Raw genomic sequence first — 27,850 nt, 5'->3', positions numbered from 1 at the left:
CCATCCTTGTACAACAACACGACGCGCTTGTCACTTCCGGACTCAGATTGCAAAGTGCCGTATGAAGACTTAGATTGGAGTCGTTTGCAGAGCTGTCTGAGTGTCTGAACACAGCGACGTTGAAAATCAGCTGTAGCCTGCGCAAACATTCACAGGTACTGAAATTTCTTTGCCATTTATTTACCGTTTCGTGATGCGCGTTTATACCCAGATGTGCGGGATGCTGCAGTTGCGTCAAGCTGCCCACGATAGACAGGTAACAAAGGAAGTAACAAACTTTGTTCTTCTAAAAAAAGACTTTTATTCGATGCGGCGAGGAATGTAGCAAGATACAGCTAACCTGCTTGCTAACCAGTTTAACTTCAGGTGAAGTGTAGAAAGAGTCTCCAGCTAAAATGAGAGAGAGGGAGAGAGAGCGTAACGCAAAATATAACGTAAGTATGTAAGTAAAGCATATTGTTTAACCCTACCTGAGAACTTAAATATAAATATACGTCTATAAATGTATGTGCTGTTTGACATTAAGTTTAAAATGTAACTTTAGCCATTAGTTACCTGGCTAAATTGCAGTCAATCTCGAGAGGAAACACGTCCATACTAATATGGTAATTACCTCGTATGCCGACATTGTTTTTCCAATTGCAGTGGCCAACTAATGCACATTGGAATGTTTTGTTGTATTTTGAAAATGTAAACCGGAAGTTATTGTGCTTTTGTAGTGTGCTTGACACCAGTTAGTGCGCAAGGATGTTGAAGCTTGAACGTCTGTGGCTCAACGCTGAGACCACTGTGTGGTGACATCTAAATTCCACAATATCCTGTGAGTCTTTTGTTCCCATCATTAAGATTTAATTTCAACAAGGAATGAGGAGACGCTGATTTGCTATTTTTTTTACTCAGGATATTTTGACATGGAAGTGAAGTGAACTTTTATAAAGATCAGCATACTTTTTGTTTCTTTTAGTAGACACAATTATACCAAATGGAAATGCAGCCGAGTCGGAAACATCTGTATAACAGTGTGTTTTAGGAAGGACAGAACGGAAAATCTTTGTCAGTGACAGTCCTCCTTCTAACAGTGAACTGGCCCCTGGCGATGGCTATCAAATGATGCAGGTCTGTTACAGGGCTCCTGTACCTACAGACAGAGATGCTATTGTCTTGTAGGGATGGTCCGATGTGATAAGAAAACACACATGCTCTTTCTCCCTGGTAGCCATAATTTACAGAAGTGCAAGCGAGGAGGACACAAGTCTGCCATATTATGGTGTTATAAAACATTTTATCTTAGTGTGCTGAGTGATGAGAGAAAAAAGTAAAAGTTTTCTGGTCTTTATTTACTTATTTCCCCTGTGATAAAGAAGCTTTTGTTAAACAAAATCAGATACATTTGATTGATTCAACTGTGGTTTAAATAATCATAAAGCCAAACCAAAAGCATTAAGAGAGCTTGCAGCTGAGAAGGGAATATGTTTCAGTAGTAGTAGTTTATCCACCATGAGCACACAGAAGCAGAAAAAAGCAGCAGTCTGATCCACATAATCCACCCTGTGGGAGCTTTCACTCTCAGTGAAACCGTACTTAAAACTCTTCAGTCATTTTGCAAGCTTCTGATTATGTCACTGTTTGAAATGGACAAATTCATCTCAGGTTTGCTAATCTGTCTTGCACACCCACACGCAGGCACAATCGCACCACATACATCTCCTCTTTCTCTCACACAAGCGCAGTCTGACCCTTTGGACCGAGTCGTGTGTTTGTGCGTCGTCTGACCACAATGGCCATGTTGAACTTTCTGCAGGACTTCGCCCGGCCTGCTTAGCTGAGTGGGTGCAAGAACGATGACGTCGGCACACAAAAGACTCCATTCACACAGTCTCTCGAGGAAGCAATGATTCCCTCACACACACACACACACACGCACACGCTTGCCCACCCCACCACTGTCCCATGTCACAATATTACTCAATTAATCCAGCGAGTGGAGGCTATCTGCAAAGCGCCTGCTTGTTGCATAAAGCCACCCATTCAGTCCACATATTGTGACTATTGAGCTATTAAAGGTAAGGGATTAGAGTCAAGCTTACTTGTGTATTGTTGCAGAGCATATTAAGGTCTTGACCCTTTACAGAGACAGACAGGAGTTGGACTTGTTTATCAAGTTGTGTGGTTAAGTCTTTCCGCAAGGCTTTTCTGCAAAGCTTAGCAGACATTCGCACATAATTTCTTCACACAGCACTCCCCCACCACCCCATGCCTCCCCACCCGTCTGTGACTGCATCACCTTGTCTGTCTGCTCATGTGTAATCTGACTGGTGGTACCCAGCACTCCCCACTGTTATGTCATACAATCATGACGCAGTGGTGAAATGATTAAGTGATTGTTTAACAGAGAATTAATGAGCAGTAGTTTGGATGTGCTGTTAAAGCAGCTGCTTGGCTGTTGCGTTCAGTTTGATATTTCAGATTTGTAACTTAGAGAGAGTTATAACCGGTGGGTGTGGAGTCTGAAAGGAAGAGCGGCTGTTTACTGGGCAGGGAGTGTCTAACAAAAGACTCTATGGAGATGCATAATGGGAAAACTACAGTAGGTTCCAGTGTTTTCAGAGTTTGACCCATATTAGAGACACTTTAACATCTAATCTGAAAAACAGTTTCAGTCTGTGCTAATTACCACTTAATACTGCTGGTTTACTTTCCTTTTACTGAACGTAATTGCAGGAAATAATATTGTGTAATAATCATTTTAATAAGGCATGTCGAATAGGGTTAGATCAGCATCACATTTTAATTACAGTGTGTGTAACAATTCAGATTCACAATAAAAATTACAGTCTTAGGTGAATCTCATGAGAAAATGACAAACCCAGTTATTGAGCTGTTAGTCAGAAACGCATTTCAATAATAATAGTAATGGTCATTTTTATTTTTATAGCATCTTTCTTACTTGAAACCAGCTCAAAGTTCTTCACTACACATATTTTACACACATCAAGTGTTTCACATTAAAAAGACATAGAATGAACATAAAGGACAAATAGAGATAGAAAATTCATGTTCTTTTGATAATAATAGTATAAATAGGATAAAGATGCATGAAACAGGTAGATTGCCATAATTAATGTGAAACAGAATGGTGAATAAGACCCACTTAAGAAGACCCACTTAACAAGTCGATAATAACAATAAAAATGAAGTTGAAGTGCAGCAGTTTCTCTGTGTCGCTCAAAGCAAACAGGGGTGGTTTTATAGTTTGGAAAAGATGATGGAAATTAAAATGGCTGGTGCATTTAATGCTGTTCTTACTGCCTAATATTTTTACAGCAGACCTGAAGTGTCTGTTCATCGTCTGCACTAAACAGCAGTGGAAGAAGTGCAAGTCTGCCAGCACCATGCTCTGTTGCTTCCTCTCCTCCAGTCTGACAGTTTGTTTATGCCAGATGACCACACTGCGCCTCTCTGGCCTCTATTTCACTGACCCCGACGTTCTGCAGGAAAAAAATAAGAATTCCGCAAAACAGTGAAACCAACAAGTAAAACAGTGGATGATAGCAGGTGATGGGGCGAAGCATCTGTTCCACCAGGGTGCAGCTTTGGTAAGCTGTAACGTCCTGTGATGAAGAGTAACAAGACACCAGGCAGAACAACAGCACCACAGAGAATCCCACAGGGAACAGATGGTAGCATGGGGAGCACTGCGGGTAAAATCTTTGATTTATTTATGAGTCTCAAAAGGACACTTGAAGGATGAGTATATGTGAGAAACAAGTAGGTACAGTGTGTGTTAGTTTTTGGAAGAGGAGGATGTGGTGCTTCAGGGGAGCAAGATGAGCCTCTCCCTCATATGAATAATGAATTATTGCTGCTAGAATAGACTTCAGTGTGTGTGTGTGTGTGTGTGTGTGTGTGTGTGTGTGTGTGCGTGCATGCTCAGACCATTCTGACAGGAGATGTGTTTTTTTTTTAGCTCCAGTACTGCAAAGACGGTTGGTGGACTGAATTGAGACGTCAGTGTGCATTATGGTTATTTCTCACACCGGTGGACTCAAATGGCAGTTTAAGAACCCTGTCACACAGAGATCTTGTAAAATCTAATTGGAGCTGTGATAGTGAAGATGTGCTGCTATCTCAGTTGTAAGAGAAGCACTTTTGTCTTAGAAAAATTTTGACTATGTGGTATTTCTAAGGGAATTGGACACTCATTAAGGGCTGGTAGTAAATCACATTTGTTAGACTCTAAAACACTTACAGAGCCTGATTTTTTATGGATCCCTGAAGGTCCATTTTTGCTCAAAAATGTGTGTTACTCATTGTTATTTCGCTGAGGCTTTTTCACTGTGCAGAATGATGTGCACGAGTTTGGCACTTGAAGCCTGTTTTCACATTCCTCCACTGCAGGTAACACCTGTATGCACCGGCAGGATTGTGAGACATCACAACTGTCAATGTGAAGATATATTCTCGATTTTTCAATGGGGGGGGGTTACAGAAAGACCAAACCAAGTACAGAGAACTAGCACTAACAGGAAGCCTGTCAGCTGTTAATGCCGATCTCTATTCAGAACTCAGGTTATATATATATATATATATATATATATGTATATACACATAATAGTTAGGGTTAAGTATGTGCCTGCACATTTCCAAAGATACAATATTGTTGGAAATTAAAGTAGGAGGTGAGATGAATTTTACAGATATGCAAATCCAGTTGTGAAGAAAAAACCTACCAGACTCTCTTGAGCTTCAGCTTGTTCTGTTTGTGTACATATCTATCCCCTCTCCACCATGTCCTCCCTTCTAGTGGCTTGTGTCCTGTCACACACACACACATCCTCATTGAGAAACCTCTTACACACTTCTCACACCCACTTCTCCTTTGCGTCTGTCAGCAACAGTTCAGATTCTGCTGTACCTTTTCACTTTCTCCTCTGTTTTCTTTTCTTGAAATAGTTTGTTTTTCCCATCTTTCCCTGCTGCTTTCTTTCTTTTTCTTCCCTTTTTACTTTGTCTCTTTGGGGTTACGAGTGCGTGACACTGACAGTTGCTCGGGCTGTGTTCATGCTGTGTTCTTAGTGAATGTACTGGATTCCAATTTTGTCACACCATGGTTTGCCAGTAAAACTTCCCTTCTGCTTTTTGTGAGGACTAGAACATGTGACTCATTGTTTTGTTTCAGTTTCTGAATGAGTTGATGTACTTTAAGGCATTAAAATTCACTGTAAACACAGGCCTTATAATCATTTTAAAACAAACAAAAAATAGAATTGAATGTCAGTTTTGCTCTAATTCCAGGTCATTTATTTTCCAGGAGTAGTCTGGAACTGTGAGCATTTCATTGCCAGGGTGTACGAGTTAAGTTCTCTGAAAGAAGGAAGGAAGAAAAAGAAGGGGACAGAAGAAAGGAGGGACCGACAGCAACGGGTGGAGTAAGACCTTTCTCACGCAACTCGTCTTTATCCACATTCTCTCCTCGCTGCTCTCCCGAGTCCTGACAGCTTCAGGATGAAGCTAAAGGAGGACCTGAACCCCATGCTGCTGCTCCTCTTCCACCTCATGGTTTGGATCTACACCTTCATCAGCTTCCTGCCCTCCTACATGCTCAGCTGGATCTCCAGACCTGAAGGGGGCTTCTACGGCTCCGAGGAGGAGAGAGCGAAGAGAGTGAAGGCCCGCTCGTTGTTGGGACGTCCCGAGGGACCCTACCGAGCTGTGAGCGCCACCAAAAGGTTGGTGACGTCGCTGCACCCAGGAATCGACACCCTGGATAAGATGTTTGAGCATGCAGCCATGAGGTTCCCACACAGAGACTGTCTAGGGACGAGGGAGGTGATCAGCGAGGAAGACGAGCAACAGAGCAATGGAAAGGTGTTCAAGAAGGTGAAGTGTGTGCTTATAGAAGTAGCAAAAAAGCATGTAGCAAGGTGGGAAAAAAATTCATCTTCATCAAAGATGAAAAGAAAAATACCTTAATAACCTTTTTATTTGAGACACAACAACATAATACATGTCAAGAAATTGAAAAAATCTATTTCTTTTTATTCTTATTCCATTGGTCCTGTTCTGGTAATGAAGGTGTTCAAGGAGGTGAGTAGTCTGTGTATTGAAAGCAGGCTAATATTCAACACGGAGTGACTGTAAGGCTCCATGTTTGTTATGACACGCCCACTTTGCAACGTCACATTCCTCCTGCAGGTACGCCCCTCCTGTGGGTCCCTCTTCTCTCGGAAACACATCACGATACGGAAAATACGTGCCGTCAAAATGCTGTTTCATCTGGACACAATGTTAGAGGCACTTTAAGGAATAGTTTGCCATTTTAGAAAATAGACTTATTAGTTTTCATGTAGTTAATCATATCTTTTTGTTAAATATGAAGCTATAGCCATAAGTCAGTTGGTTAACTCGGGATAAGGAAGAGAAACAGGTAGCTTCATATTAAGCATACAAATATGATCATTCTTGTTCCCACGTTATCAAATACAGACATTTTGTCACCTCCTCAGAGTCCCATACATATGCACAAAATATTGTTTGGTGCTTAAGGATGAAACTTGGGTATTTGATGACATGGGAATGAGAACGGGTTGGATGTGAGTGTGTTATCACACATTCTTCTAGAGAGACACACTTCTAGAAAGGAAGTTTTCCCTCGCCACAGTCGCCAAGTGCCTGCTCATGGAGGTTTTGTTGGGTCTCTCCAAAAGTAAAAAAAAAAAGAAATTGTAAGACATTTTTTTTCTTCAGTTCTCAGGAGGATATTAAAGAATGTGGGCTAGACCTGCTCTAATTGGAAAGTGTCATGAGACAACTTTTGTGATTTGGCACTATATAAATAAATTTAATTGAATTATAATCTCCTTACAGAAACTGAATAAGAAGCAAAGACACCTGTCAAATGTAAAATATACAAAAAATAATAAAAATGACAGCAGTACATGGCAGTGTTTCTCCTTGGGTAAATCCAAAAAATCCCCAGAAAAGTAAGAACTGAATTATTAATCTATGTCCCTCCTTCAAATCAAACTTCAGCATTCTGTCCTAACTTTACCCAAGTGTACAGTCAGGACTTGGCAAACTTTGACGTGCAGTTACATTAGCTCTGAATTACCCCACTAATCCCAACAGCCTGATCCTTCTAATCCTTTGAAACCCCACTGTTGTAACACTTGCTGCTGCAAGAGAACACATTTAGCTGTTTAACAAATGGAACACAATACCGTATAGTCATCATTACTGTGTGCCTTTTATGTGTGTGTGTTTGCGTGCATTATCATGAGTCAACCACTAGGAGCCAGTATAACGCCACTAATACTTGCTGGAAGCGCCTTCATTTGCTGTGTGTCATGAGTGTGTGAGTGCTGAAGATTATATCTAGAATAATCTGTGTTTATCTTCTGCTCATGATGACCATGAAATGTGACAGTATGAGAATGACAACAGAAGAGGAAGTAGTTTTGGTTGACCGCAGTGAACCGTGGCTCCATTTCCTGTGACTTTTTAATATGAGACAGGCCCGACACGTGACTGTGGGATGTAATGCTCAGCACTCGGTTCCTGTGGTAAAATGTACCTACCAACACACAATAAGAGGAGGAATCCTCAAATCTTCTTGAGCATGGGGGTTTTTTATTGTAATTTCAAACACTGCATACTTGGAACATTCATTCCCCCCATTATCTTCTGTACCTTTTTATTCCCCTTTTGCTTCATCACTAACAACACATCATTATGCTTTTCACCACCCTGCAGGTTGTTCTGGGTGAATACCGCTGGCTGTCCTATGAGGATGTCCTCACGGCAGCGTCTCAGGTGGGCAGTGGTTTGGCAGCACTGGGTCAGCGGCCAAAACACAACATCGCCGTCTTCTGTGAGACCCGAGCCGAATGGATCATAGCTGCCCAGGCCTGCTTCAAGTACAACTTCCGATGTACGTGTCTGTGAGTATGGATGCAGGAATACATAGAGGAGGGTGAATAAGTGATGTTAACCAATTATGTAAAGGGCTAAAACTTTTAAGTAACTAAATGTTTACACTGCATCTTAACAAAGCAGTAAAGGTGGATAATAGTTGTATCAATCTCTTAGATACAGCATGTGTCTGTCATATCACTGTTGGTTCATTCCACTGCTTTGTTGGTGCTGTTTATATGTGTTTCACATATAGTTAACTGTTGCATTTTTTTAAGCATTTCTTCTTAATTGATTATCCAAATAGTTATAGAATAGTCTTCGGCCAGTCAACTAATCAACTAATGAATTTATTGCTTAATAGTTACCGCATTGTTTTTTTACAATTATAATACAGGGTCTATGTGTAGTTTCGTTTTTATGCTATCATTTTCATGCTATTTAGTACACTCAAACAGTGTGTGAGATTTTTTTAATATGTCCAGAACCTTAGTATGAAAGCAGTAGTACATGAATTGCATATTATTTACTGAAAAATGTTAGTGATGAACAGGCAACGCCGGTTAACAGTTATATATATTTTTGTATCGTCTAGTGCTGTGTTAGCACAGTTTGTTAGCATTGTTGCCTCTCAGCAAGAGGGTTCCCGGTTCGAATCCCGGTCTGGGCCCTTCTATGTGGAGTTTGCATGTTCTCCCTGTGCCTGCGTGGGTTTTCTCCGGGTTCTCCGGCTTCCTCCCACAATCCCAAAAACATGCACGTTAGGTTGACTGGCTACTCTACGTTGCCCCTAGGTATGAGTGTGTGCGTGAGTGGTTGTCTGTCTTTGTGTGTCGGCCCTGTGATTGACTGGCGACCAGTCCAGGGTGTACCCCGCCCCTCGCCTGTAGTTAGCTGGGATAGGCTCCAGCTCCCCCATGACCCTGACGGATAAGCGGTATAGAAAATGGATTAAAGTCTAGTGCTGTGCTGACATTTCCTCAGTCTCTCCACATTAGTCCAGAGCAAATATAGTTTCTTCAGCGGCCCATAAGTATTTCAACAGCTTCCTCCTATGAAGCATTGCCAGTGTTAAACCTTGTCTGATTACTTATTTTTTACTATAATTACATTTTTGTTATTACAGAGAGAGATAAGTACGGAAAAAAGGTACTATTGTTAATGTTATTTTGACTATGTGGATCAGTTCAGGACTATGACCACACCATGACTATGAGTCTGAAATTGGCCACATTTTAATATCAATGTGACTACGCCAACAGAAAAGTTTTATCTGAGTTGAGTTCTGTGTTCACTGTTTGGTCTTTCTCACTGAAGATCTTCCAGATAGTTCCAAAACAGGCTGATTTAGAGCCATTACTGATTGTGTGTGTGTGTGTGTGTGTGTGTGTGTGTGTTAGTGTGCAGTGGACAACTTGTAACATGCAGGACCCAGCTGAGACAGAAGAAGGTCAATTTGTCCCTTCTGCTTTGCTGTTACATAAGTGTTCCATTTATCATCCTTCACTCCTTTTTTTCCTCCATCCATGTCCTTTTGTGATGGAAACACCCCCTAAATACTGCCAACAGTGTATTTGTTTATGCTATACATTTCCAGTGTCGCTACATATAGTTTGATTGTACTGTAACAAAAATGCTTTTCTTGCACTGGAAAAATGATACAAGCTGAAAGGACATGTCCTTTCAGCTGTCATTTTTCTTATGTAGCAAATTAATCAGAATGCTGTACCTGTCAGTCCAAAATAGATTTTTTCCTTGTCATGAACAGGTACGGATGAATCATTTAACATTAGCACAAGCCTGAATGGAGCCATAAGAATTGTGACAGCTGAATTAGTATGAATAAATGAAAGAAAATTTGCTTTAACATCCTCTAAGTTAAAGACTTTTTCATCGGATTGAGAAAAAGATGCCTATTTTTGTGAATTAATGTTGAAGGATAAGCTACAACTGTAAAGCTGTAAACATAGGACAGAGAAGGATGAAAGTTGAAGCCTTGTTGTTCCTACAACCTACAGAGAACAGGGCTTCTGCCCTGAGGGAGTTCCCTGCTGATTTACTCTTTAATATGTTCTGTACCAGAGGGTCCTTTCATCACTGTGAACATCCGCAGCAGCACTCTAAGTTCATTAAATCTTTTTGATTTTCCTTGAAGGACCCTTCATTTTTTCTCTGTGCTTTAGTTTATACTCCATTAAACTGTCAAGCTTTGATAATACGCTGCAAGTACATGCCAGTAAAGCATCTTTATAAAGCATCTTTCTATCTTGCAAACACAAACAGCGGGGCAGTGAAAAGGGAGGGAGGTAGAGAGGAGTTAAAGACCAATGGAAGGAAAGACAGAGGGGAGGAAAGAGAAGGAGAGAAATGAGGGGTGATGGCGTCAGAACAGGGGTGAGAGAGTCTACATGAACATCTGATGTTGACAGAGGCATCAAGGAGTCAGCCAAAGGCCCCCAGTTAACTCAAACACTTAGTGTGTGTGTGTGTGTGTGTGTGCACATTTCAGTTCTGCTCTCTTATCATATGTATGAGTTGAATAAATAATATATAACAACCTGTAGTCACACAGCATACATTCTCTATGCTGCAGTTTTGACTCGAGTTTGGGGGATTTACTTCTTTGCCTTGCTTTTCATGACCTTATGTCAGTTGAAGAATTGCAAGTTCCTCTGTGGAATGAAAGAAATATTTTGGGATCCTTCCAAGATTTGAAGCTTTCAAGATTTCCATTTCTTGAACTGAAAGAAGCACAATGACGAGTTAACAAAAGGCTGAATATCTCAAAGTCTTGTTGCTACCGAGTGGAGCCTGCACATTTGCTAAGTTTTCTGTGCTGAAATGACTTTTCACGAGATGTGTGTGAACGTGTCTGTGTGTCGCTGTGGGGTCCACTCTGGTGTTTAGATCTCACGGCTGGAGGTGTCACGGCCCTCATCGACACACTCTCACACACACACAATAGCAGAGCAGGAAGTGTTGGAGCTCCATGACGCAAGAACGTGATGTCACTAAGCCCTGTCCCATAAACCCATGTGTCTGTGTCAGTGCAGGGACGCAGGGTGAATACTGTGTTACTCTGCAGTTTCCTACCTCTCTCCCTGTCTGTTGTTTCCTCCTGTCACCTTTCTCACCTTCCCCAGTTTCCTCCATTTGTTTTTTTGAGATGCGATGGCTAACCCGAGGTGCTTCTGGTGCTCTGATCTTTTGACAACCACACACGCACAAACAGATGCACTAATTCACATTCAAAAATGTGGTGTTTTTTTTTTTTTAATTTGACTTGGATATTTTAGCTTTGTGTAAAAGGCATTTAAGGCACAAATTATCAACAGCATACAACAATGATTGATGACATTGTACAATTAATTTTTTTGTATTCAATTTTTGTTGTAATTGTGTAACGTGGGAAAAGTGGAGGCTGAGTCGATCTGCGTGTTTGTGAGGGGAAAAAGTTCCCAGTGAATCTAAAAGAGTGGAAACTGTTCTAGCAACACATCAAAGCTTTCGGGAAGCATGTGATCAAAACACACTGTACTGGAATTAAGTGAGCTACAGTCTTCTCAAAGAACCACAATGCAGTATAAACTGCGTGATTTCCTCCACATCAGACGTGGTTGACACTGACAGACTGCCAATATGTGATTTCAGTAAAAGGTATCCGACTTCAGCCTCAGTAGCTCCAACCATTGATGCTCCCATGTGGATGCAGACATGCTCATTACTCCATCAGTCATCAGACTTAGTCATCACGCACACACAACCCCACATACCAGCACTGTTTATATCCCCCAAAGAGCTTATCAGGCAGTGACGGTTGTGTCCCATTGGCTTAAATGCTGTGCTGAGGCCTCTTGAGGTGGCTGATGATGTCATCATTGCGGGAGGGGCCAAACCAGAACAACTTAGTGGTGTAGACATAGTGCACGTACTTTGTCCACACATGTTTCATTATCTATATGATGACTCTACACACACACAGACTCGTGTCTAAGCTAGTGTCAATAATATAACGTATTCATGCATAACCATGAAACATTTTTGCACAAGTGCCAGTTTTTATTATTCAACTTGATTTATTATAACCAAGTGCCACTGGTGTATGTGCATGTATGATTATTACTGTGATTATGATTAAATGATTATTTTTTTACCTGACTGGTGTATAAGTATACTGAAGAAACAAGACCTGTAAAAATATTAAGGACTGATTGATTGAGTAATTTGTGATTAAAGTGTTTTTTATGGCTGTGTGTTGCAGTGGTCACCCTTTACTCTACACTGGGAGGTCCAGCCATTGCTCACGGGCTGAATGAAACTCAGGTCACCCATATCATCACCAGCAGAGAGCTCCTGGAGACCAGACTCAAGGTTATATATACTGAAAATGTGATTATTCCTTATTTAAACACAATAGAGATTATGGCATTCCTTATTAAAGCAGCAGTAGGCTTCTATAACACACTTAGTGTGCTACAGTGGCCATGGGAGGTCATGCCTGTGCAAAGGAGGGACAGGGTGTAAATGTGTGGTGTGTCAGTGAGAATCAACAAGTACCACTTGTATACTTTGATATTGTATGGACAAACATGCCGCTGTAGTATTTTGGCCTTTGTAGAAGGAGCAGCTGCAATCAGCCATCTTGTGGTAAACTTTTGGCTTTGTTCAAACACAAATGTAGAATGCAGGCTAATAGGCTAATAAGACAAATGGTATCAAGCAGTGATAATTACCATATTTGCACAAAGTAGTTCAGTAACTCAGTGGGCTGTACAGGCCAACACCAGCAAAAATCTCATGGCATAATGAAAAAGTGACCTTATGTAAGAAAAAAATAAGAGATGCTCACAGACTTTTAGATGATTTTATGTTGTTAATAAATGCTGTCAACAATAGAATTTCAGAAGGTCTGGTCTAATAAATCACAGCTGTAAAGGTACTATCTCAATAGATATTTACCTTCATCTCAGTTTTGAAAGGTTCGCAAACTCTGTTCCTGTAAATAAGAAGCTAAGAAACTAAGTTAGCATTGATTTATATCACTGATCCAAAGTAGCTCAATAATATTATATTAATCCTACAATACACAATAGACAACTTCTGGGCCACCATTAACTGTCAGAGAGAGTCTGAGAGGTATGGTGTGTTGTGATGGAGATGGAAAGACAAGAAGAGGTGCGTGTGCTAAGATCCATTCTGGACGGATTCAGTCACCAAAAGACAAATGATGCTCTGGCAGTGTATCTCTCCTTTTATGAAGGTGGCATAAACACAGCTCCTCTGCTCACTGTCATATATTCCCTCTCAACCCAAATACTGATGAAGATGATGTGGATGTTACTTGTCTGAGAAGAAACCTGGTTTTCATCATGTGCTAATGGGTACACAATGTGTGTGTGTGTGTGTGTGTGTTAGGCTATCCTAATTGAAGTTCCAAGGCTGCAGCATATCATTGTAGTGGACAGCACACCTACGTCATGGCCTGGCTACCCACGAGGCATCAGCGTCCACAACATGGCCGCTGTTCAGAAGCTGGGAGCAAGGACTGAAAATGGTAAGCTTCTGTGTTTGTGTTAACAGATTCTCATGATATATGGAATTCCCTTGAGTTGTTTTCCTGCTATGGGGTTGTTTTAAAGCCTGACTATATCAGGCTTTTTTATTACTCCATGTGCTGTTGAAGTGCTGAGCAGGTTATGTGCAGTTGCAGTTGTTTTTGCAGAAAAACAGCTTCACCTTCTAATTATCTAACCAAATGTTTCAACCATGTGCTTCATACTGTGCACCTCTGCTGTTTTAGTGGCATAGTTTAAATCTCTTAGAGGTTACAACAGTGAGACCCACTTTTAATGGGATGGTCATGGTGGGGTTTGTCGTTGAGCTAGGAGTGTGGGGGAGGATTGGTATCAGTCCCATTAGGTCATGTGAACGAGGAAATGCTCACATCTGTGTCAGATTAAGGTCAAAACACAATGCTTATTCAGTCAGTAGACTGGAGGGATGAGGAAGAATCTTTGCCCCCTCTTCGCTTTTTATTGTGGTCTCTTGAACTGAGAGACCTAGAACAAGAAAAGCTGGCAGTGTCATGTGCAGATAAAGGGATAGGAAGTAGGTTTAGGAAGGGAGGATGGATCACTGGGATACAAGGGAGGTTCATGTTTACACACACCACTGTTAACTTCACATGACATCAGCTTTCAGAGCACACACTCCTACATGACTCCGATCCATGTAAGAGGAATGAGAGAGGAGGGAGGCCTTCCACGCCATGACTGTAATGTGCTTTACTCTCCTTTCTCCTCTTTTATGCCTCCCTTCATGCTCTCTTTGGTTTTTTGGGGCCTGCTGCGCTCAGACGTCTTAGTTCTGTTTTTGTTCCAGAAGATGTCAAGCAGAAAAGAAAAACAAAACAGTCTCTCGTTTCCCGCATGAAGAGTACACTGCTGCAAGCAAACCACCGGTTGATTTTGCCTCCCTTTTTAAACTGATTTGATCTTTAATTATTCAGACAGAAGGCCCACAGAGAGATCATCACTTCCGTTATCTAAACACATGACTGTCTCCTAGATAGATTTAAGAAATGTTCACTGCAGGCTTCTCTAGAGGCCTGGGTTATAAACTTCACCTACCTGACAGGCAATGATGGCAAGTCCATCAGCCATGTGACATCATGCAACAACAGCAACGGGAGTCATGGAAAAAAGGGGAATCCATGACAAAGCCCTCTCATGTATTTCAGTGAAGCCAGGGGCTCCTTCACAACATCACAAGGTTGTCCTGCATTGCTATTTGACATTATCTGGCGAGATGCTGCTGCATTGGCCAATCAAATATAATCACACATTCCTCTTGGATTACTTTAATGTGGACAATCCATCTCTGCAGTTTACTTTGCAGTCATCACAACAAAAGATAAAATAGTTGCCACAGGGATAACTTTCCAGAGTTTTACAACTGTGGAGCATTTTGGCATCTGATAAACTTTCAAATTCACACATCTGTTAAACAAACCGGACTTCCTGGATTTCACTGTCTCAATGGTGCCTGAAGTTACTGCATTTTGCACTGCATTTCAACTCCGCCTTTGAGTGTGGCAATTTGGAAACATGTTGCTTCAGATGTGGTTGGATGACACAGCATAAACTAGTTTTAAACATAAGCCAGCACTTCAGTCTGCACACCTTTAACATGTAACTTTTAGTACCTCCCTTGCATTAGAGTAGTTGAAGTAGGGTATTAGACAGCCAGGGGTGGATAGTCCTGATAAGAGAAAAATTAATGACATCTTTAAAGAGGAGATGCTGAAGAGTACGAGACAATGGATAAAATAGAGGATAGAGATTTTGTTTTTTGGCTAGCACAGTCCGAGACAATCTTTTCACTGTGCCAAGAGGGGCCTGATTAATGTCACAGCTGACTATTTTCCATCCATGTGTTTGAACTCATTTTCACCCTCTATTTGAATTGTAGACACTTTTAAATATTTTCTTCAGCCTCTGACAACCACTACATGTCCTTTTATCAAATCTGTTTATCCAAACGGAACACACAGTGGCTATTACTTTTATTCCAAGGATGTGTCTGTGTAGATAAGGTATAAACACTGAGGCATTTTTGTGCAAAGTGGTTAAAATTTAGTCTATGTTCTAGTGCGTGACTGCGTGTATGTGTTTGTGTGTGGTCGGTTAATATATAATTACAATACACACAAGTCACAGTGTCATGTTACGGTCCATTACTGTAATGCAGTTCTGTCATAGCCGGTTCATGTGCGCGTTTATGCATGTATGTGTGTTTTTATCTGTTCACATTACAGCCACACGTGAGCATATGCAACCGCTGCCTTCAGATATTGCAGTCATTATGTACACCAGTGGCTCCACGGGCGTACCAAAGGGTGTCATGATTTCCCACAGCAACATCATTGCTGGTATCACAGGAATGGCCGAGCGGATACCCAACCTGTGGTAGGCAACTCAAACTCATGTCAGACATTTTAGTACTCTTTTCTGCATGTTTAATCTGTAGACTAAAGTTGTTTGGTAGTTTAGACTGTATACGTGCAGCATATTTCCAATAATGTCCGATCAGATTTGTTATCTAGTTTTCCTGTTCTTAGATAAGATCAATTCCTGATTTTAATGATATTTTTGTTCATTTTAATCTATATTTAAGGAGTTCCTCTATGGCTGCATGTGTTACTCAACAACCAATATTTGAGTAGTCTGATTTTATTTTGCAAAGCCAAAAAATGTTTTGTGTAAAAATGTTTTTATATTCCTCAAGGACTGTACTAGTATGAAAAAAAATGTGAGGTTTTATTCTTTCTTGCCAGGAAAAGTCTTATGTGTGTAGGCTAAATGTGAGCCTACAGTCAGTAGTTGGTTAGCTTAGCATTCCACTAGTAACAAGTGGAAAACTGGCTAGCCTGGCACTTCTAAAGTTCACTTTTTAGTTTTGTCCTCACCATGAGCTGGTCAGACAAGACTACAAGCAGCCTGGTAGGTGGATTATGTAGCTTTAGAGCAGAGTCAGGCAAGTTGCTTTCCCCTGTTTTCAGTCCTTTTGCTAACAAGCTAAATGACTGCTGACTGAAGCTTCAAATTAAGAGTACAGACATGAGAGTGATATCAATCTTCTCATCTCTTGGCAATATGGCAAATAAGCATATGTTCCAAAATGTTGAACTACTCCTTTAACAGATTTATACACTAATGCCTGTTTGTCCAAAGTGAGCATGTGCTGTGTGGATCTACTTCCAGTAATGTCTGAGGAAGTCTCCTGGCCTCAGTGTGTCTGAGGAGGACACAAACAGTTTAAATTGCATTATATACCTACAGTGAGAACGTTCACTTCCCCTTATCTCCTGTTTCACTGGCTAAAATGTTGTTGGCTATAAGGTTGGGTGATAGCACTAGGCTGAGCTTTCCATGTTAGCTGAGCACGTGCACAAGTATGAGTCAACCAGTTATAACCATCATACAACACGAGTGTTTACATTGAAAGAAAAATCAGTCCTCTCTGGGGAATGAGATGAGGATGAGAGGAAATGCAGGAGGGAGGGAGTTCAGTTTGAGAGGAGGAAAATACTGGGAGGATGGAGGGTAAAGGACTTAAAAATGTTACGATTGCAGTCTTCTTATAAAAATGATGGCTTTTCCTGTATTCAGTAATAGGACAGTGTAAATTTCCGGTAGATCATTTTTAAGCACAAGCAAAAGGAAATATGGCTGCTCTTTCGTACTGATAATCTTTCACCATTTATCTTCTAATGATTACTGTCATATGACTGTTTGTATTATTAAACTGATCACACACAGATTGCACATGTATAAATTACATTTGGATTTTATTAATTACTTTGGGATGACCCTGATTGTGTTCCCAGCAGCTTATAAGACCATGCTTATATTTGCAGTGAGGAGGACACCTACATTGGCTACCTGCCTCTTGCCCATGTACTGGAGCTCAGTGCAGAGCTTGTATGTGTTTCTTATGGCTGTAGGATTGGCTACTCTTCACCTCAGACTCTAGCTGACCAGGTACAGTAAGACTGAAACAGGACTGTATTTGCATTTTTTCATAAATGTAATGTACTCTGTGCAGTTCAGTAAGTAAATGCACTAGGTTGTTTTGTTTTTTTTATTGCCAGATAACCTCTGTTAGCAGCTCTTTTAGATCAACGAGAAGCTTCAAATATGTGCACTCGTTATCGTTATTTTCCTTCTTTTTCCCCACCCAAAGTCAACAAAGATCAAGAAAGGAAGCAAGGGAGACACCAGTGTCCTGCAGCCCACTCTGATGGCAGCTGTCCCGGTATGTCAAGAGAGTACATTCTGCACAACGCCATGTATTATACAGTATAATCTTTGAAAAGCCTTAACCTTTTCTGTATCTCATATTGAGTAAGTCTGTTTAAAACAATGCTGTTTGGTCTCGTCTGGAGGCAGGTCAGATTTCATTCTGTCTTTGTTCATGGTCCAGCTGTGAAGTCCAGCAGGCCTAGATCTGCTGGCTCTGTCTCTGGACTGACTGTGACGTAAATACCATCTGCCTCCTGCTGCTTGCTAATGCCACTCTTTATCCCTAAACAATGTAGACAGCCCGAGGCTAAAGTGGCATATTAGAGAATGGCCAGCCCTGCTTGTCTTTGAAGTATATTTGAGTAATTAATTCATTTCAGCAGTGATAGTGCCAAGGTGGGCATCAGCCAAAACCTAACATGTATGTTTATTTTGCCAGTGAAAAAGCAGAGCAGATTTTCTGCTCTTATTGGTTTTAGTGAGAGTTTACAGTGTTGGGGAAACAAAAAGATGCAGGGACTGCAAGCTAAAAAGTGCAACTAAATTACAGATACTTTATAAAGGCACTACAGGGAGAGGACGAAACTTGAATTGCTGCCATGAAGAAATCTGAAATGACTAAACCCAAGGAGATTATGATTCTCATTGCTCAAGTTGGTTAGACTGTAGTTCAACACAATATGCCCTTGCTGCTGTGTGCTCTCCCCCTCTCTCTCACATCATGAGCTCAGCACCCCCCCCCACCCCCCACCTCCCAGTGGTCATAGTGTAAAGGCCAGAGGGCCCCAGTGTCTGGAACCATTCACAGCTGTAAACAGAACGTGAGAAAGCCCCATGTGGTTATCCCCACGACACACACACTAACACACATACTCTCACACACACATACAAATTGTTTGCTGTGATATGACAGCAGGCTGCTGTGTGATTTCTGTGTCGATTTCCTTTCTCACACACACATGCACACATGTACACGCACATGGGCTAGCGGTTTCTTATTGTTTTTTGTTTTGGTTTGGTTTTTTTACATTTTTTTTTTCCGTGCCCTTTTCCCCATTTAACTACAAGTGCAGGTTTTGAAGACATTCTGCTGATTTGGATGATGAGGTGTTCTGTGGGTTTCAGTTCTCTCCTCTACTGGAGAGTAGTGGAGAGAACCACATTGCTTTTTTTCCCTGTGGTTCCCAAACATTTCTACATCAAGGACCCATAAATTGACACAAATTAGACCTTGGGCCCTGTTTGATAAGATTTGATAAGAAACATGTGACCAAATGAGTTGTACAACAACATAACCAACAACATAACACCCCTGGAACCCCCTCAATGACCACTGCTGTTACCAAGATGCAAAATAACACCAGTTCCTTTGATATTGCTGTTCCCACCACGGTCACAATTTTAGCAATTTTATCCTGTTTATCATTGAAATCCAAGAAATCCAAGCCACATAAACAGATTGACCCTCTAAACCCACTGTCCTTCTACCTGTGCGCCAACCAGACACAACCAACATTACTGAGTGGCTGGTGAAATGTTTTAAGCATATAGCTGCAAAACCACAGCAGAAACTGTTGTTAACATAATGTTTGTTAACATAAACAATAGCAAGCAATATGTGGTTGCTGTGTGGAGCCCATTTCCAATTTCCCACATATAATAGATAACTATAGTACACTAAATTATTCATTCACACAACTTTTCTGCCACCTAACCGCTTGGCAAAAGAGCTTCTGGGAGTGAAGGTTAGATCTGCTGGAGGTTCTATGTCTTCTACAGGTGGAAGAAGGTTACTGTAGTTCTCTTTTGTTTCCATCTGACCTATCCAGAGACTCACTCTTGTGGATTCCCTCTAGTTTTGTAGGTCATTCGTTGTGAATACTCCACTGGGGATACTTGCTGTTATGCAAGAACACATGTGTTCCCCATTGAAAAAATGTGTCCCTTTGCACTTGTCATACATACTTGTATTTAGAAAAAGTTGTTCTGTTCTTTTTTTTATGAGCTCTGGCCCTTCTAACCAGAGCTGGGACTGCAGACCTAGCTTCAGTTTCCCCAGGCTATTTTAGAGAAAAAAAGAAAAATGTTGTAAATATTAAAGAGTACATACAATTTGTTCATGGCAGAATCTTTTTTAAGGTGGCAGGCCTCTGGTTGTGCCTCTTAGGAGCTGTAATGCTGCTTGTCAGACCTCTCACACTTGTATCTTTTCATCAAACAGATAAGTACAGCAGCAGGAGACAGAGACCAGCATTTAACTCATCTGTCCTTCATATCTGACTTTGTCTCTCTTTGCATTTTCAACACACACTATATAAACAAAAGTATGCAGACACAGTATTGGGCTGTTTTTCAGGGGTTGGGTTAGTTCTCAGTGAAGGTAGGTAGGTAATTCTCAGTGTGACAGTGGCACAACAATAGCAGATGAACGTACAAATATGAGGATATTTGCACTGAATTTTTTAAAAATAAACTATACAAAAACACACATTTTATTTGCAGTACTGCACAATTATTTATATTATTAGCAGAAAGGATTTATTACTATTGCACTTAAGAGGTGTAGGATTATTGCAATATGAGTTATTGAGGGTCGGTTTGTTGTGGAGTGCAAGGGGTCTGCCAGGGGCACTCTTTCACACACTTGGGATGAAGCAGCCTGCCACTGAATGAACTGCCTGGCGCTGTCTCATGCAGGGGGTGAGAGTTATTCTCCACCAGAGAAGATAGCTTGGCCATCATCCTTCTCTTTCCCTCCGCCTGCACTGGATCGAGGGGGCTCCCTAGGATGGAGCTGATGATTTTAGTTGTAGATTTTCAGTAGAGTTGCTGCTGCCCCAGCAGACCACTCCATAGAACAGGGCTGATACTGCGACAGAGTCAGAAAATGTCCTGATGAGTTCCACCTGCACTCCAAAGGACCAGAGTCTCCTCAGCAGGTACAGTCTGCTCTGGCCCTTCCTGTACAGTGCAGTGGAGTTGTTTGTCCAGTTCAAATCCACAACAATTCCACAATTCCAGTGAAGGGAAATCTTAATGCTTCAGCATGCCAAGACATGTTGGACAATGCTATGCTTCCTACTTTGTGGCAACAGTTTGGGGAAGGTCCTTTTCTATTCCAGCATGACTGCAGTGCACAAAGCAAAGTACATAAAGACATGGCTGGATGAGTTTGGTGTGGAAGAACTTGACTGGCCCACACAGAGTCCTGATCTCAACCCCATCCAACACCTTTGGGATGACCTGGAACAGAGATTGTGAGCCAGGCCTTTTAGCCCAACATCAGTGTCTGACCTCACAAACGCTCTACTGCATGAATGGGCCCAAATTCCCACAGAAACACTCCACAATTTTGTGGAAAGTCTTCCCAGAAGAGTGGAAGCTGTTATAGCTGCAGAGCTGTTTGTGTGTTTAGAATGTGATGTCATTAAGGGACTCTAATGACGTTGGTGTTGTGGTCAGGTGTCCCAATACTTTTCTCTACATAATGTATCTCTGACCTCTGACCCCTTGTCCCTCTTTATAATTCTTATCCCTAAATCTTATGTATCAACTTTTTGTGTTCCTCTGCAACAGTCTTGCATGCTTCCCCGGGCTTCTTTAGCTTTTTCTTATTTAGTCACATATTCTCTCTTGTCTTTCTTTGTTTCTCTCTGTCTCACCTCTACCTCTCTAACCCTTCTTGTTTCCAGGAGATCATGGATCGTATCTATAAGAACGTGATGACTAGAGTGGAGGACATGAACTGTGTCCAGCGAACACTCTTCATTCTGGCATACAACTACAAACTGGAGCAGCTCGCCAAAGGATACAACACACCTCTATGTGACAAGTATGTAGATGAGTTGTTTCAGTGGAATCTTGGCAAGATTGAAAAACTAGTATAAGAGCTTGTTATTCAGGTTCACATAAGTCCCATCTTAATCTACCTTCTGTTTATCCATCCAGGCTTGTGTTTAAGAAAGTTCGTTCTCTGCTGGGAGGTCGGACACGAGTCTTGTTGTCAGGTGGAGCGCCACTCTCTGCTGCCACACAGCGCTTCATGAATGTGTGTTTCTGCTGCCCGGTGGGTCAGGGATATGGCCTGACAGAGACCTGTGGTGCTGGAACCATTAGCGAGCGTAAGCAGTATTGAGGATCGCACAGTGCCGTATGGTTAGAGCAAAAACAAATAGAAATAAAAAGAGAAAAATATCTACTGATACTCAGTAAATCACAAGTAGAGATTATTCACTATGCATTCTGGGTGGCTGCTAGAAGAACCTGGATGAAATTTTGGTATTTCCATCATCTCTGGTGATCAGTAACACAGTGTTGTCAAATAACACAGGATACAGAGTTGCTTTCTGTTTTTCTTTTTTCTAGTCTTAATAGCAGAGAGAATAAAAAAAAATAGTAATTTTCTCCAAATAAAGATTCATTAACTGGAACATTGGACATCAATGTGGGAAGTAACTTAGAAAATATTTCCACAACCTCCGAGCAGAGATAAAAGCAGTGGGAGTAGGGAGAGAGAGTAGCAGCAGGGATAGGAAAATTGATGACAGGAAAATAATAACTAGATAAATTGTGTGTGCGTTGTATTAAACAGAGAAGGGAGCACATAATCTGTTTCGTAGAGGAAGACAGTGGTGTGGAAAATTTAACATTCATCATCGTCTTCCAACGAGACCCTTGTTAGCATAGGGTTTTTATCCTGTTCTGAAGCTAAGGCACTGGTTCCCTCCTTGTTCAGCCTTTCCTGGATGAAGGTGGGGAGTGCTCCAAGGTTAGGAAACACTTATTTGAGGGATGTGAAAATTTGTTCTCATGTTGTTTTGTAAAATAAGTACACGTGATTATCTACCAGAAAAAATCTGGAATTTCCCTGCAGCTTCTCATAATGTTCGTAGAATCATGCCACTCATATCTGTGGGGCTGATGGCCGTCCCAATAATCTGTTTTGAACTGAACTTTGTAACTTCTCTGTTGGCTTTCACTGACAACACATATTTCAAAAAATGAAAATACTCCCAGCCTTTCCCAGGCTGACTAAGCCAATAGCTCTGCCCACCACTCTCCTCTGTGGTCATTTGAGCCAGGAAAACAATGAACATTCCTTTGGGATGGGGTTTCCATGGCGAGGGAACAAGTGAGGTCGTGTTGCTATGGTAATAAATGTCGTTCTCGATGCTAGTGTTCTTCCAAATCATGTGTGTTTGTGTGTTGTCTGTTCCAGTGTGGGATTACAGCACTGGGAGAGTGGGAGGACCACTGGTTTGTTGTGAGATCAAGCTCAAAGACTGGGTGGAGGGTGAGTGGGCCTCTCTCTCTCCCTCTCTCACACACACAGAGATGTCAGTCCTTGTTTCTTTTCATTCTTGCTTGTCATGTCATACGCACATACTCACACGTGAACACTCTGAGTTTAATCCATCCACCGTTAATCATTTCCCAGACCAGTCAGACTGTCAGCATTTTAGAAGAGATCACTGTAGCTGGTCCATAACCTTGTAAGGAAAGCATACTTCTTCTCCTTCCTCTCCTGTGCAACCTCCATCTTTTTACGTAAGGCCTCATAACTCATTTTTATAACACTGTGTTGAATCTTGATACTTATCAAGTTGAATTTATTGCCTGCTTGGCTCACAGAGCAGAAATGGAATTTAAGTAAACACGCTGTCAGTTTTTTTGTCTCTGAATTAAAAAAAAAAAGAGTACGCAGCAAAATAAGGAAAATTGTTTGTTTTATTTGCAAACCTCTGAATTTAAACCTACTTCCAGGTGGTTACTGTAGCACCGACAAGCCACATCCAAGAGGAGAGATTCTGGTCGGTGGACCCAACGTAACCATGGGATACTACAAGAACGAGGCGAGAAACCAAGAAGATTTCTTTGTAGATGAGAACGGACAACGGTGGTTCTGTACAGGAGACATCGGAGAGTTTCACAAAGACGGATGTCTCAAGATAATTGGTGAGGAAAGGTGGATGGGTGATGGCGGAAGTGTAGGGGATACATGACTGGTGTCATAGGTTAGTCTGTCGTCGTTTGGATGCTGCTACATCAAAAACACAAATGATCAACAATGTGCCCCAGATTCCTGGATTTTTTCCAGACAACTTCTCCCCAAGTCTTCCATCCATCAGAGCGACAGGAAACCTTTTAACAAATCAGATTTTCTCTTACTTCCCAGAATTACTCCACAGCCCTGTTTACTTCAGACATCCAGAAACCCTGAATTTCCTCTGTTATCTCGATGACACCGGTCAGATATACACACGGCAGTGGAAAATGGGTCCCTCCCCCAGCTTCTTCCACTCTTAACAATTTCAAACATGTCCACATTTATAAATGTGCACATTGGGAACATACACACATTATCACAGGCAGCTTCTCTGCTGTGTTTTCAGATCGTAAGAAAGATTTGGTGAAGCTGCAGGCCGGAGAGTACGTGTCCCTGGGAAAGGTGGAAGCCATGTTGAAAAACTGCCCTCTGGTCGACAACATCTGTGTCTATGCCAACAGGTGTGTGTGTGTGTGTGTTAGTGCATCAACTTAAAAGAGTACGATGTGATTCTGTTGTTCAAATGTACATATAGACAAGGCAAATCACGAATAAAGATAGAACAGATAAGTTAAGAGGAGTCACAGAGAATTATCACAAAAATCTGCAGCTTTTTAGCCACTATTAGATTATTTTTGTTTTATAGTGTGCATATTTGTTCAGTCTCACTATTCTCATCAAGGACAGCCTCTCACAGCTTGGTCTTTTTGTATTCTCTTTGACATTTACAGAGAAAAGCTTTTGATAAGTCTAAGTGTCAAGGTTGCTGCAGGATAATGACTATTACGTAACTGCAATGCTGAAGCATCAGTGGAAACAGATATAAGACAGCGATCAGTTCGTTAACTACATTTGACAATTATCATGAGTCACAGGGGCTCCATGTACACAAATTATAAGGCAGATAATATTGAATTTCTGCTGAAATGTGAACTTTTCTAGCCATAAATTTGGTCACCTCATCCTGACTGATCTTTGCCCGTTCATTATTTTCCATCCTGCTCTTTAAAGTTGCAAGTTGTAGGATATGGTCAGAGTGATGTTGCCTGTGGTGATTCACCCAGTGATCGACAATGGGGTCCAAACACTATAGTCCCAGCCAAAGAATACTACAGGAAACAAATAGTGAGCAGCAGCTGGCAGTAACATGATGACGGTGCTGTGCTGCCCCCTATATTTTTGCTGTTCATGCCAATTAAAGGAGTCACTCATTGTGACAAACTCTCAGGCCCTCTCAGCTCTACAGTTGTGAAAGCCTCATGAAAACAAGACCGAAGTCTGAAAGCATGACATTATGACTGTGGAACTGCACTAATTTAGCTAAAAAGCCAGGCATCTTTCTAGTCTATAACAGAGCTAAAAAAAAAGTCTTCCATGATTAAATGGATGTGAGTGTTGCTCCCTCTCATGTCTCTGCATTCTGATGACCAACAGTTATTAATAGAGCTTTAACCATCATCTCATTATTTGAACATTAACGTTCACTTACAAATCTAAATTGTACTATACTGGGCCAAAACCTGGAACTTATCTCCTTACTGCCTGTCACTGAAATCACGCTGTAATACTTTTAGAAGACTAAAGTGTCTATTAAACATTTGCATCTATGTATGAGCTCAGGAGGTGGTGGTGACTCCTGCTCCATTTGATACCATAAAAAGCATTTTACACTCACACCTCAAACCTGATTTAGAATGTGAAGATATTTCTGCAGCCCGAAATGTTTATTCAGTTGTGTGTCATTGTTCAACAGATTTAAAATTATCTTGCGATCTGTTCACACTCCACTTAGGCATGTATTGTTTCCATGTCCTTTAATGGGGAAATATCTCACTTGGTGAATAATTGATGGTTTGTGCAAGGATATGTTTGTGCTCCATCAACCTATTGGGCAAACCAGATGTTAGCAGGATACACAAAAAGACCAGTGTCGCTTAATAACTACACTCTGTTTTTCTTTCACTTTGACATCCCTCTTGTCCTCCCCTTTCCTCTCACTCTGCAGTGATGAGACATACGTTATTGGATTTGTGGTGCCCAATCAGAAGCAGTTGCTGGCACTGGCTGACCAGTACCATATCAGAGGCTCATGGGAGGAGCTGTGCGACAGTGAGGCCATGGAGGAGCTGGTCCTCAAGGTCATCACTGAGACTGCTCTGGCAGGTGAGAAGAGGAGAAACTTCAGCTCAGAGCTCCACATGTGGGTCACGACACATTTTACCATGTTGGAAGTTTTTGGTGGTCGAGATAATGTTTCGTCTTCTTCTGTTGCAGCCCAGCTAGAGCGCTTTGAGATCCCTCGCAAGATCCGTCTGAGTCCAGACCCTTGGACTCCTGAGACAGGATTAGTGACTGACGCGTTCAAGCTCAAACGCAAGGAGCTGAAAACGCATTATCAGGACGACATTGAGAGAATGTACGGTGGGAAATGAGAAGGACCGGCACAGCATTGGTTATTCTCAAAGCACAGACCAGCACTTGACTCTAAACACTCCCAGAACCCCATCACTACTCCCCATATCCTTCCTCATGAGCCACTGTGATCTGTGGTAAATCTTACTGTGACGCTCCTCTCAGAGAAAGAAGGATAAGCACAAGGTGTTACCAAGTGGCTTTTACACGAATTTGTAATGAAAAAGTTCTTTAAAAACAAAGTGTTGAGGAAAACACAAAGGACCCCTGTCCACTGCTGCCTTTTCCCTTTCTTCACCCAGATGTATGACCTCTGTATGTCTTGTTCCACAATGTGAGTTATGAAACAGATGGTGTGTCAGCTGGTGTTGTCTGTTGAACTCTGGTCTGGCAGGTTTGTTTCTTTGTGTTCACCCAGGAGACACTAAATTGGTCAGATACTCCTCTAAATCTTCTCCTTAGTTCATTTAGATAACCTTCTGAACTTCTTTTAACTTAAGAGAAGTTAACTCCTGCAGGCCAGGAGATGGTTAATTCTTTTGTTTCTTTTTTCTTTTCTTTTTTGTTCACGTTTTGAGTTCTGTCAGTGGTTTATTTTGTCTCCCACCCGCAGTTGGACTCTGACTCTCACAGTCATGGGACGTCTCTCCCACATCTTGATATCAAAAGCACAAAGTCATCTGAGGGCAAATGAGAGCAGGAGGGTAAGATGCAATATTATATGTGGTCTGGCAGTTTGGAAGTTTTCATTATCAGTAGTGTTATTTGAAAAGAAAAGAATCAAAGATGCACTATTGTTTAGTTTATTGTATTTTCCTACAGTGATACTTATATATGTATACTTTATAAATGCTGTACAGACCACACTGTGCACATTTACAAAAAAGTGCACATCTGCAAACGTAATCATTGTGATGTTTGATAAATCATAGTACAATATGAAAATGTATCAGTCCAAATAATGCAGTTGATTACAGATATAAATAAAGCTTCCACGTTGTGTGCTGGTTCTGAAATGAGCACACTCTGAACGTGTGACTTGTGTGTGCGCGACATTTGTTCTGCAGGACTGTCATCACCAGCTTCAAGCCTCGTCACATATTTTTGTCCTCTGTACGAGTATGACTAAGTGAATGGCCCATCAGGTCCATACGCGGCACAAACACTCCCTGACCATGTGACACCTGTTGCCTTCTCTAGTGATTCTGAGTCACACCTCTCTAATTGCTGACTGATTTTGGATTTGATGTGTACGTATATGTATGTGGAGCCACGATCAGCAGAGGAAGCACACGTATAGCATCTATTTTAACTCTCTGTATCAAGAGCCTGCCTTGTAACATAGGTGCATCCAGCTATTTATTTGTAATTTGCCTTTGGAGAAATACTCAAATGACGTAAATAAAGATTGTGTTTGGTCTACGCGCAGGAGTGATTTGTTGTTTTAGAGAAACACATTCCATATTTCTGCCACAATCACCAAGTCTAGTTAATTAAATTGAAAATATGAAGCAATGTAATTATTTTGCATTCAGCATATCTGCCTCATTGGGTGTGAAATCAGTGTGACCAAAAGACAGACAGATGATGACGTTTATTTACGTCTGTAGCGCTGAAACAAAGGAACTGAGTGAAATCAGCCTTCACTAATTCAATAATAGTCATGAGCGATGGGAAC

General features: G+C 41.3%; 1 protein-coding gene across 3 annotated transcripts; it reads left to right on the top strand.

Moving 5' to 3' along the window:
• acsl3a (acyl-CoA synthetase long chain family member 3a) lies at positions 1–27,594 on the top strand. 3 transcript variants are annotated; one of them, XM_046388864.1, is made up of 15 exons: positions 1–155; positions 5,312–5,880; positions 7,753–7,930; positions 12,173–12,282; positions 13,327–13,465; positions 15,728–15,878; positions 17,330–17,453; positions 17,656–17,727; positions 21,407–21,546; positions 21,663–21,835; positions 22,933–23,007; positions 23,478–23,669; positions 24,107–24,221; positions 25,766–25,923; positions 26,035–27,594. In XM_046388864.1, the coding sequence occupies exons 2-15, from the start codon at positions 5,506–5,508 to the stop codon at positions 26,190–26,192; spliced, it is 2,160 nt and encodes a 719-aa protein (XP_046244820.1). In that variant the 5' UTR covers positions 1–155; positions 5,312–5,505; the 3' UTR covers positions 26,193–27,594. The 3 variants fall into 3 exon arrangements, with proteins under 3 accessions (XP_046244820.1, XP_046244821.1, XP_046244822.1); XM_046388865.1 differs by having other exon boundaries at positions 3–155; positions 5,296–5,880; XM_046388866.1 differs by having other exon boundaries at positions 151–256.
• Positions 27,595–27,850: the final 256 nt, after the last annotated feature.

The sequence above is a fragment of the Scatophagus argus genome, chromosome 5 (assembly GCF_020382885.2).
Source record: "Scatophagus argus isolate fScaArg1 chromosome 5, fScaArg1.pri, whole genome shotgun sequence".
NCBI classification, from domain to species: domain Eukaryota; kingdom Metazoa; phylum Chordata; class Actinopteri; family Scatophagidae; genus Scatophagus; species Scatophagus argus.
The sequence above is the reverse complement of the archived record's forward strand: the minus strand, read 5'-3'. Positions and strand labels throughout refer to the sequence as shown.